Source organism: Quercus robur, chromosome 4, assembly GCF_932294415.1.
Source record: "Quercus robur chromosome 4, dhQueRobu3.1, whole genome shotgun sequence".
NCBI classification, from domain to species: domain Eukaryota; kingdom Viridiplantae; phylum Streptophyta; class Magnoliopsida; order Fagales; family Fagaceae; genus Quercus; species Quercus robur.
The window spans coordinates 14,388,197-14,400,309 of record NC_065537.1 but is presented as its reverse complement, the minus strand read 5'-3'; the positions used below and the strand labels follow the sequence as shown (position 1 = coordinate 14,400,309).

The following is a 12,113-nucleotide window of genomic DNA, read 5'->3' as shown; positions in this document are numbered from 1 at the left end:
TACCCATAATAATAGCCCCATTAAAGCCCTGATGGTCATGACAACGCCACATTTGTTTAGTGACTTCTTTCTCTGCTTTTCTTTTTCTTTTTTGCTTGCAAATAAAAATAAGTAAAAGAAACAAAGGAATTGAGCCGATGAAGTCACCTCAAAAAAAAATATTTAAGTTTAAAGAAAAATAATTTAAAAGAGAGATTTTCAAAGCAATTTGTTTCACTTGCAGCTGATATTGAACGAGTAGTAAGAAGTCTGATCTTACAAAAGTAACATTGGAAAAGGTCGGAACGTCAAAAATAACTTCATTGTTCTTTGGATGCTAGGTACACAAAATTAGGATTGCTAATCCACCGGTAGAATTAAGTTTTGCCCCGCTAAATTTATAAAGAAAACTGTAAAGAATTGCATCTAGGGAAAGGAGATGTAGAAAATGGGAACCAAAAAAAATAGAAAAATATACATTATAAGAAAATCACAAAATTTTTGGAAGACAACAAAATTACTAAGCAGTCAATACTTTACTTCTCTTGGTCTTTGCCTTCCCTTTTTTCTTTTGCTTCTTATGTTGTTCATATAGCTGTAGGTATAATGTTGTGCGATCTAACTCACTCCTCAATCGTTCGTTCTCCTTAATGTCACGAAGGAGATTGAAATGTGTTGAAAGTTTCTTTCTAACCTCATCTTCATCGATTGAACTAGCGTCTGGAATAGGCTCAATAGAAGCTGATTTGGAAGACCCACTTCCTTTTTTCCTCTTGTTATTCAATTTCATGCTCTCATTATGTGGCTTGAAGGATTCACGTTCAAGTGACAAGTCCATGAAAGCTTGTTGAGGAGAGACGATAGATAGATGAACTTGGTTTTGAGCTGAGCTCATACTTGAAATGTTTGAAGCCATTGTGGAGACTGTTGGGTGATAGTGCTTAGATAGTAGATTGAGTTCCCAAAGGACTGAAGCAAGAGCACCACTTAAATTGGGGTCTGAGGCATATGGCTGAAATTTCTGCACAACGGACAGAGAAAGAGAAGGAAAATTTCAGGTTAGTTATTGAATTCCCAAAGGAATGAAGCAGGAGCACCACTTTATAAAATGCCACAAGCTCATGGAAGCGAGCTAAATTCCAAACCACAGGTATATATTATAGTCCATCCAAGAGCAACTTTTATGTAGACAAATATACCTTTCTAAATAATATTTTAAAAAAAATTATATATATATATATATATATATATATATAGTGCAACTATCAACATGAATGTGTAATAATCCTGTTGTTGTAGGCATTAAAGCACACTGAAAATGTTCCATCTCATTTTACAAGGCCTCTTGATGAACTCAATGTTTTTTTATAAGTCTCTTGATGAACTAAATGTGTCTCACAGTTAGTAGAGCATGTGAAAAAATTTTAATTAAAAAAATGAGTGAATTCTCATGCATTACAAACAATCAAGGTGGAGCAGAGGTTAGAAATAAAAAACACAACAATGTGCATATTTTCTCATTGCACAAGAATTGCCAAGAACTTACCGCAATGATACCTGAAACAGAACCACCTCCAGCATCATTTTCTAACAGATTCCGGCATTTGATATTCTTCTGAAGAAGATGCTTTAATGTAACCAAGGCTGCAAAGTCCCAAAGAAGAACCAGATAAATAAAAGAGAAGCATACCAACAGGTTTTTGATAACTAATTAGGTAACTGCACATAAATAATATACCAGCCATGGACTCAGCAGATCCAAAGCATAACGAAAATGTGGCCAAGCGTTTTACAAAACCAGCAGCCTTTTGCATGTCATGCTGTCTATCCTCACACAACATCAGCTTCAGAGCTTCAGCTAACACTTCACCCCGGTCTCTGATCCACAAACCCAAAAAAAAACAAAATATAAAAATAAATACATTGCATCTCCCTTGCGTGCAGCCACTATTTGGAGAGAGAGAGAGAGAGAGAGAGATGTTAAATACAACTGAAGGAATGAAAAAGAGAAATAACACACTTAAAACCCAACCCAAAAGAAGATGGAAGGAAACAAATCAGACCAACCCCAAAAGAGAAACAGAAAATGTTATGCTGCACATCTGGGAATAAATTTACAGTAAAGGTTTCAATAGTTGCCTGACTTGAACTGGACAGAGCAAAGCACTTGTGTCCACAAGTATTCAATATGCACATCTAGGAAAGAGAAGGGAGGAGGGGCGAATTCGTGTGTGAGTGAGAAAGAGAGGGCTGGATCCATGTATGGTAAAAAAGGATGACTTAAATGACTCCATTTGGAGAAAACAAGAGAGAGAGAGAGAACATGCACATTAATAAAGGATATGCAGGACAGGAAATATCAATACACATGTACAAATTAAACTTACAACAGATAAAGACAAAGTATCCATTGTTCAATAGTATGGTGCACATGAATGCATAAATGTCGTAGTTACGAATTATTCTTTCATGTCAGATAAATCAGTTTAAACAGAAACTCTCATTTAGATCAAAGGTCATTTTTTTATCTAAGAAAATAGGGCTGCGGACTCTCCCCAAGAGACTATAATAAGCTAAAGCAGGTGGACAAGGCTGTTTCAGAAAGCTCTTGCAGATAAGCATACAAGTTATAATATAATATAAAATAAAATAGAATAAAATAAAAGACAACATTTCCTGATAGGTAGCAGTAGAGAATATATGTTTCCAAAGCAAGGTTTTCGAATCAGCACAATCGCTACTAACCTTCCAGGGCTGTACTCAAGCATAATATTGTAAAGCTGAACAAAGAATTCATGTAAATCAACATTCAAGGCATCAAGATTGCTCCTCATCACTCTAAAAGCAATAATGCAGCACTGGAGGCGCTCAGATACAGTCAAATATTTCGAATTTTTCTGTGAACAATTGCCAGAGTTGCCACTGCCAGAAGCAAGCTTTCTAAGATAAATCATAAGATCGCCCATAAAATCTAAGTCAATTAGATGCGAGAATTTTCCTAATCCTTTCAGACATGGAGAGAGCAGTGGGTGGGACCCAGATGCACCAGAATCTGAATTAGCAATCTCTTCCTGGCTGAGAAATAAAATAAGGAAAATATTTAGTAAGTCTAACTCCAATTTAACTTTTTGATACAAATTATCAACAAAAAAAAAGTATATCTGAACAAAAACCTCTAAGAAAAAAAAAAAAAAAAAAAAAAAAAAAAAACAAATATTATGACCTGGTGCTAATCTGTGAGTATATATGAGAACTCAATTCAATGCACAAATAGTTTTCATGGAATTAAGCATTCGTCCAGACTCCAGACATTATTTTCCAATCACCTATCTCTGAACAGTTTAAATCTATAGAACAAAGTCCAAAATTTTAAAACCTACTTGCACTCACGCAGATCATATTGAAAATGGATTCAATATGTAGCAACTATAATGTCTTAGATGTGAACATAATTAATTATAGATAAAATAATCAGGAAGATGGTATCAACATAAAATTGCCTATAGGTAAAACAGTTAGAAAGATGGCAACTAAGAAGATACCAATACCAGATTACAAGAAAAATTTTACTATATCAGAGAGCAGTAATACAAAAAGTTCAGGATAAGGTACATATTATTTGCATGCTCGTATCTATAAATACATAGCATTTCAGATTTTAATTGTTTGAAAATAGAGCAGGCAAGAGAAAATCAAAACTGCTTGCTTGTTGTCCAACCTAGAGGCAACTTAAGAACAATTACCCTGTCTCTAAAGAAGAGTCAAAGCAACAAAAGATAAAACCTACTAAAATCAAGCCAGTGAAAAGTCAACTTTCATAGGATTTTCTACACTACAGATTTTCATACGAACCATTATAACAATCATATCAAGCAATATCATTATTCAAACAAAAAAAGGACCACAACCAATTTCATGCCCATTTTCACAACCATCCAATGTGACTAATTGTGAGTGGTGGGAAAAACGTGGCTAGTCCATGTGAAAGTGACAAGCAACCAAATACAGTTTGCCACATAGGATGGTTGTGAAAATAAGTGTGGAATTGGTTGTGGTCCTAGAATAACTCTTATTCAGCATATGATTCTGCAAGGTCAAACAAAAGCCCAAGACTAAATTATACCCAAAGGTGACAAAAGCGGCAGTAGAAGTGAGCATCAATTTCCAGAATCATCTTCAAACACCTAAAATTGTGATAGAAGTTCACTTACATGCATAAAATGTGTACAACAGCCAATGCAAATCAACTATTTCCGAGATATAAACATGCAACAAATAAGAACTAAGGCAATTGGATAGATGGTTAGTTGCCTAGACTCCGAAGCATAAGGCAGAGCTAAATTCTCATCTAATGACTGATCTGCCATATGCAAAACATGAGCCAAATTGAAAGTGGATCTGCCCTCTCTGGCCCCAATTATGCAAGTTAACCAATTAGCCTTTTACGGACAGGACAGATTGGACTACTAAATTCATATTATGTCTCTCTTTCTTGTAAAAACATGTGAACACACCTCGCAGATGTTGATTGCATGGTATGCTTCAAAATACGGAAATATGTCTCAAATACAGCAGAAAGCGTCTGTGTTTGCATCACCCTCCGCTCTGTAACATCAGGGGTAAAAGAAGCAGCCTTATAATCGGCAGCAACCTGTAAAAGAGCATCATGATAAACAAATCAAATAAGAAACATAAAAAACCAAGTAGACAATTATTCTCATGGATAAAGGAATACCTCCTCTCTCATCTTTGTCATCAACTCTTTCCTACTTTTCTTTTTATCACTGCCTGGCATTTGGCTTGGCTCCTCAAGATTCTTTCTTTTTTTATTTTTCTTGTTTTTGACTCTATTGTCCTCCTTTGCTGCTTTTTCTTGCCTCCGGAGATCCTCATCAAATGACAGAGACAAGAAAACCTGAAAAAGGGTGAAAACAATAAAAGAGATATAAAAAAGACAGGCAAAAAATCAGTGGGAATGAACTTATAGAATATAAATTGCAAAGATCAGTCAAAATGACAAGTCTCAATAAGGCTAGACATCAAAAGAGTCTTTAAGCACCTCTGTGACCCAAGATATCTTCTTTCACATTAGCTACTCATGGAGTCCAAATTTAGGTGACAACCAAAGATAAGGTATAAACAATCATATCATAAATCTAGTTTTTGTACAGCAACTGACAGTATAAGTAGGATGCTGCTATACTTTCTACAAAGTCACTACCATCCAAATTTTGAATCAAACCAGATTTTGTTTCTCCTAGTAATTCACATCCAGGGTTGACTACAGCAAAAGAATCAATTAAAAATATAATAAAAATAAAATGAACTTGCACCTCAATGGAATCAGGGTGCAACTGGCAATTATGAGCTTTCACATGATCTGCAATCATTCGAACAGTCAGCACAGTAGCTTCACCACCATGTTTTCCCTCGTTGGTAAAAAGTGACTTAGCTGTAGCACAGCAGAGTTTCCTGTCCAGTAGTAGACATTTTCAAAATGAGAATTTGAGAAAAAACTAAATTCTCTATAAAAGGCAAATAAATATATGAAAACCTTATCACATCATCTGAGGAACCTATATTTCTGACAATAACACCTAGCAAGCTCTCCTGGAAGTTAAAGTGTGGAACTGCATCAAGCAAAGTACAGATACAGCGAACAGCAACATGCTGAAATGAAGGCTTCTTTTCTAACATTATCAACCACTGCAGGTATGCCTGTAAACATGAATTAGAAGAATAAACCCATTAAAACTTATCACAATGAACATTCAAGCCTTTCAGTTTTCAGACAATCCAAACAGGTAAGAAATATAAACATTCTACAACATTGCCAATATATTCTAATTAAAATACCTTGCTGATGGAATCATGAAAGCGGCCAAATATGTCGAGCATGTAACAGTATTAAATTCCAATCTGTTATCAACTATTAAAAGAAATCAATCCACATTATGGCATGGATTTAACTAGAAGTGCAGCTAAACCAAAAACCCTAGCTATCTAAACTCAATGGATTGCTCTCCTTTTATTCCTAAAACAGTTACCTAATGTGAGTCTCCATAACACAGAATTGATCAAACTTTACCACTATAAACGGATTGTATCATTGAATAAACCCACTGGTTTGTATCTTGAATAAACCCACCAAGCATAACAAGTAACTCCTGTGTGTAATTGGTATTGAATTTTGTTATTGCTGTTCTATACAAATGATCAGAATCTAATTTATTTATATTTTAAAAAAAGAAAAGAAAAAAAAGTGAAGTCTTAAAGTTTTTAGATAAAGTTTTACATTTAAAAAAAAAAAATAACGAATTACAAGGAAAAAAAACAGTATAGCACTCGTCTATACATATAAAAATCTCAAGAACAAAAGTAAAATTAGTAAGAGAAAGCTAGGTGGACTTTAATTCTTTTTCTTTTTTGGCCCTTCTATACATTTCCGTCTACCCTTTTTCATTTTATGATAATCTTATTGTCTTCTACTTACCAGATAAACAAACAAAAAAAACCTTTTTTTTGTAAGTAAAACAAATTCACACCCACACACACCTTCTTTTAATAAGTAATTAAAATTTTTTTGAACTATAAGAACCAAAATTGTTTTACTGAAAAATCAGTTAAAAAAAAATCAAGACTCTTATATCTATGGAGTTTAAAGCAATCATCAAGAACTTTATAAATCAGATCAAGTCTACAGGCACTCCATTTCTTCTTTAAGCACACACTATATTTTAATTAATGAAATCTGGTAAAAAAAAAATAATAATAAAGCTGCGTGCTCTTGAAACTTTAATAACATCAATAGGTATAACAAAAGATTGTAATTTGTTTCATTAAAATTTTATACATTACAGCTCATGAAAAAAATTAAAAATATATGAGGCAGACAATTTATGAAAAACCAATTTATTGTTGTAACTTGTATATTATATCAGGGTAATATCTTTTATCAAAATGTTAAATATTTGAGGTAATGGAACAAGTTAAAATCAGATGAGGCAGAGAATTAATGACAAAAAAATGTATTGGTATCAATTTTAGAATTAAGAAATGCCACAAAACCAGGAAAAAGAAAACCTTCCCATAAAAGCAAGCGACAAGATACATGATAAAATTCTAAAGAAAGAAACATATATAATAGCAAGCTTCCAAAATCCAATTTGGCATTAAGATTTGAATATAGTCAAAAGGAAGTGCACCAACCTTGTATGCAGATAGAAGAGTTGATTCATAGAACCGCATCTTCTTAACATCCTTAGAAACCTTCATTTCCAGCTCCTTTTCAGTAGGAAGCCTGATCCGATAGCTGTGATGCTCAAAAGAAAAAAAAAAAAAGACAAGTAAGAAACTAAAGCTTTAACGTGAGGAGGGGGGGGGGGGGGGGGGGAGTAAATAAGATATACAATGTGCATTATAGACTAAAAGCATGGGTCCTACCCCGGGATGATGTCTTTAAAAACAGCCAACATGGATAGTACTCCAAGTTTGGCAATAGCATGATCATTATCTTTAGAAATTTGTAACATCTCCTTTAATGATTTAATATTTGGCTCTGGATTTGCAAGGAGTGCCATTCCCAGCTCTGCAAGTTTTTGCTTCTTACTTTCAAATGCTTCTTCAGCTGTGAGATCTTCTTTCACCTCAGCCTATGCAAGGAAACACAGATTGCTTTAAGGGATATGCAGAGCACAAATTCAAGAGAATTAGTCTGCATGCAGAGGAGCATATACACATCCTAAGATAGAAATAATTATTGCTGATGTTTTCTTAAAGGGGAAGAACAATTGAAACAATTCTACAACTTTCACTCTTTAACAAAAATGTAGATTTAAGTATTGTCCAATAAACTGCAATTCTCTTATATATTAAGGATGCTAATGCATTCGGACAATGGAAGACTATGAAATGCAGTGAGAAAAAACATAGGTAACAAGTGACAACCATAGCTACAAAGTCAGTGCACGTGGTTTTCCTTGGCAATTGTCACAAATGTACTCATCACGCAGTTGCAAAACTTCATAAAATAATTTCTTTCCTTTTTTGAAATAAATTTAAATCTCAGGTTATTCAATTTCCAATTGCTTCAGATATAGGGAGGAAAAAAAAGTTAAATTTTTTAATAACATCAGAAAGTGACTCCAGTTAGACAATACCAGCACCGCTGCTTGAGGGGTCTGTTGCACTTCTTCTACTTTCTCCAACTCCTTCCCTAGTTTCTTTGCCTCTTTCCTCTGCTTTTTAAGCTTTGCCCTCCTTTCCGGTTTTGTCAGCCTCACTATGCCTTTATCTGTGCTACCAGCTTCCTCGTCACCAAGTTCAGATAATGTAGATGTCTTCGTAACTGCATCACATAACAACAACACAAGCCATTCAAACACATTATACAACTAAAGATCTTTCTTACAAACCGATAAGACACCACAATACAAATACACAAAGTGGGTCTCAAATCCACAAACTTCATCCTCCACCCCATTAATATAGAGGGAGAATATAGTTTTTGGAACTTCGCTCATTGGCACACGCACACACACACACACATGTAAAAAAGGCCAACAATAATCACAACATACGTGTTCGATAGTAGAGTTTTCCATCTAAGGTCTTAACAGGAAGGGCATCCACAGGATCAATCTGAACTCCGCTCTCCTCTTTTTCTTTCTGCAATGCCTTCTTCTTTAAGCGCTTCTCATACAAAGCCTCCAAAGCATCTTCTTTCGCATCAGCTACACGAGTAACATGCCTTCGCACATACAATAAAATTCATAAAAATCCACTACTCACATAACACAATCTTCACCCAAAATAATAATAATAATAATAATAATAGCTCATCACACCCAAAGTTCTTGCGCATATATGTATGTAGGTATCATTATAATAATCCTTGCCCAAAAAAAGCTCAAATTTGAAATTCTAGTTTACAAACTCACACAACACGAAGCTCAATTTTTTGTTTTTATCAACAGCCTTGTAGCTCAACTGGCAACTCCTAGCGTCTCAAATGGAAATGTGTAGGATTCAAATCCCCTCCAACTATTGAATTATTTAAAAAAATTAGTTTTTACTCTCTAATAGCTACATTTTATTTTATGTAATCACGTAGCAAAACCTAAGTAACACATTAGACTTTCTATCAAAATACACAAATTGTCAATAATTTTTTTCTGAATTAACTACAAAAACTGAAAATTAAAAAATTCTCAAATATTGTTTACTCTCTCCAATAGCTATATATTTTCCATGCAATCACATCACTATAACTAAATTTACAAACTAAAAGCAAAAAAAAAATCAAAATTTACCATTTCTATCATAATAACACATAAAAATACACATTTTCTCAATAAATTTCGTCTCTATCATCTACATGTGAAACTCTGAACATATCATTTTCCCGAATTTTACTTCAAAATACAGAGTGAAACGACAGCGTTTATCATCAATTTGCATTTGAAAAACCAGAGCGAGTGAAAGGCAAAATACATTCTAGGTTATTATCAAAGCAAAACGACATCGTTTAGAGAGAGAGAGAGAGAGAATGTGTGTGTACGGACTTGGTGATAGATTGGGTGTCGAGGCGGGAAAATCCGAGAGCGTATTGGCGATTGTGTTGGACGAACTGTAAGTCCTCGTCAGAGACTTCGACTTCGTCGTCAGGTATCTCCGGCGGAAGCTCCGGTGGCAGAATTATCTTCTCGCTCTTCTTCCTCCCCATCGCTGTTTCACTACTCACTACTGCGTCGCTGTGGTTTTGGGGTTTTTGATTAGGGTTTTAGTTTAACAGAGACAGAGAGAAGCGATTTTTTCATTTTCTTTTTGTGGGTTTCGGTTTTTTGTTTGAACCCTTTGTTTTAGGCTAAGATGTGGGTGTAATCGACCCAACCCAACGGGCCCAAAGCTTTCTTTTTCTTTTTCTTTTTTGGCTGTCTTATGTTTGTTTGTTTTTTTTTTTTTTTTTTTTTTCATCATTTTTTAATTGGACTTTTCTTCTATATATTTAATTGTTATTAAAATAATAAATAAATTATATGAAATTATAAATATAATATAACAAATTACTCCATTAGTAAACCAGATAAAAATATACTACTATATCATGTTAGTCTCATCACAGGTGCTTTGTGTGCATGTGATGAGGTTTTTTATTTTTATTTTTTTTTGGGTTTAGTGTCACATAATGTTTAAAAGTAAGATAAAAATATTGTTCTAATTTTTATAATCTTTCTCTATGTAATGTTTTAAAAAATTTATTTGTACATGGGTTTAAAGTTTGAAATTTTGAATTTAAAATAAAAGGTAGTAATTCAGATAAAAAATAGAAAAGAAAAATCCTAAAACTTAGGAACAACAAATTACTCTTTTAACCATTTTGTGTATTTTAATTTGAAATTATTTAACTAAAAGATAGGGGTATTTTAGAGAGTTTAAGAATTTGTGTAAGTATATTTTAGTACGTAAGGGATTGTTTGGTAAAAGTATTTAAATATAGTTTTTTGTTTTGCAATCCATAAAATGGTGAGTCCCACACTTGAATTTATTGTTTAGCTAATATTTTCTAAATACAATTTTCAAAAAGCTGTATCCTATTTTCCTAATTTAAAACAAGATTTTGAAAACGACTAAGGGGATGTTTTTAGGATACAGAAAATGTTTTTTATGACATAGTTGTAAATAAATTAAAAATAGTGGACCCCACATATTTGTCCAAACTCTTTTATCTCTTAAATTTAGGAGTTTATCTTTATCATAAAAAGAATTCTCACATTTCAAATTTGAAACTCATTATTAAAAATAAAATAAAAAACATGATGAGCTCTATTCACTTATTATTATCCACAAAAAAGTAATTTATGGATTCTATACGTTATTTTTTGTAAATATGTACTGTATTTTTTTAAATATCAAAAATAGAAATGGTCTCCCAAATAATTACTTTTGTTTTTAGTATTTTGAAAATTGTTCTTAAAAGTGGGAGCCAAACACGAAAAATATAAAAATTATTATCTGAAAACTAGTTTCAAGTTCAATTTTTTGAAAATTGTTTTTATACTGTTTTGAAAACAAAAACAAAAATCCTCCTACCAATTAGGCCCTAAAATGATGAAACTCAAATAGGGAATCATGTTATTAATAATAGAGATACGAAGTAATTTATATATATATATATATATATATTTAAGGGTGATAGGCCCAGGAATGCATATCTATATATAAATATATATATATATATATATATATTGGGCCAAGGCCTAATCCAAGGACATTAATAGTCCGAAGACGGGAAAACACCCCCCTAAGAATCCGTGTCGGTAAGTAAAGAGGTGAGGTCTGATCATGACTATCCGAGAAGGCTGTCTAAGGAGGAATACTTCCTCGACTGAGTAAAGCTAAGGTCAGAAGGTGTGGTCTGACACCAGGAGTACCATTCCAGACGATTCCACTGATGGGGATAAGTATCCAGAAGGAACAGAATAGAGGAAGGCCATGAAATATCTCAAGGGAAAGCTGCTACCACAGCATTAAATGCTCTACAACTAACTTTCTGGCTGTATTAATGTGGAGAAGATCCCTGAACAGTGCTGCCTTGGCTGTCTCAACTCATAGAGGGCCTAAGAGGGTGTCTGATGGGACAAACACTCAAGTGGTGGCTTGGACGATTAACAAGTGGAAGGCCAAAATCATTTCAAGAGAACTATATAATGTAAAAGACCCTCCATGGAGAATGGATCAGAGAATTAAGAAAGAAACACTGTAGCAATCAAAACTGTATTTGTAACCAACTTCAAATAATATATAAAAGAACTGATTTACTCGGACTATGTCGATGACGATTTTCCTTAGATAAATCCCGTCTATTTTTGCTTTATTGTCTACTAGATCCATTGTAACTGTGACCCAACTCATTAGAACCTAATTTTCCAACTCACTCTCTACAAATTCATTGTACTGGGCTCTTTGAACCTAAATCCTTTTATCATTTGGGCTTAGGACTCAAACTGCGTCCTTACACACACACACACACACACACACACACACACACACACACACACACATATAACATGTAATTAGTTGTTTCTTATTAGTATTTCTTTTAGTATTGAAATTTGAGTGATTGTTTGTCTACT

General features: G+C 33.6%; 1 protein-coding gene across 1 annotated transcript; it reads right to left on the bottom strand.

Moving 5' to 3' along the window:
- Window positions 1-277: 277 nt before the first annotated feature.
- LOC126720647 (nucleolar complex-associated protein 3) lies at window positions 278-9,813 on the bottom strand. The gene is made up of 13 exons (XM_050423379.1): window positions 9,543-9,813; window positions 8,559-8,728; window positions 8,139-8,326; window positions 7,423-7,631; window positions 7,189-7,291; window positions 5,534-5,697; window positions 5,313-5,451; window positions 4,715-4,894; window positions 4,494-4,630; window positions 2,725-3,054; window positions 1,718-1,857; window positions 1,526-1,623; window positions 278-1,000 (listed from the first exon to the last, which is right to left on the bottom strand). The coding sequence occupies exons 1-13, from the start codon at window positions 9,701-9,703 to the stop codon at window positions 500-502; spliced, it is 2,520 nt and encodes an 839-aa protein (XP_050279336.1). The 5' UTR covers window positions 9,704-9,813; the 3' UTR covers window positions 278-499.
- Window positions 9,814-12,113: the final 2,300 nt, after the last annotated feature.

Excerpts from the sequence above, each read along its gene's own strand:
- LOC126720647 (XM_050423379.1), bottom strand. The coding sequence starts at position 9,703 with ATGGGGAGGAAGAAGAGCGAGAAGATAATTCTGCCACCGGAGCTTCCG. Across the intron at positions 4,631-4,714 it reads TGACAAAGATGAGAGAGGAG|GTTGCTGCCGATTATAAGGC; the intron begins GTATTCCTTTAT and ends GCTCTTTTACAG. Across the intron at positions 1,001-1,525 it reads CTGTTTCAGGTATCATTGCG|AAATTTCAGCCATATGCCTC; the intron begins GTAAGTTCTTGG and ends TCCGTTGTGCAG.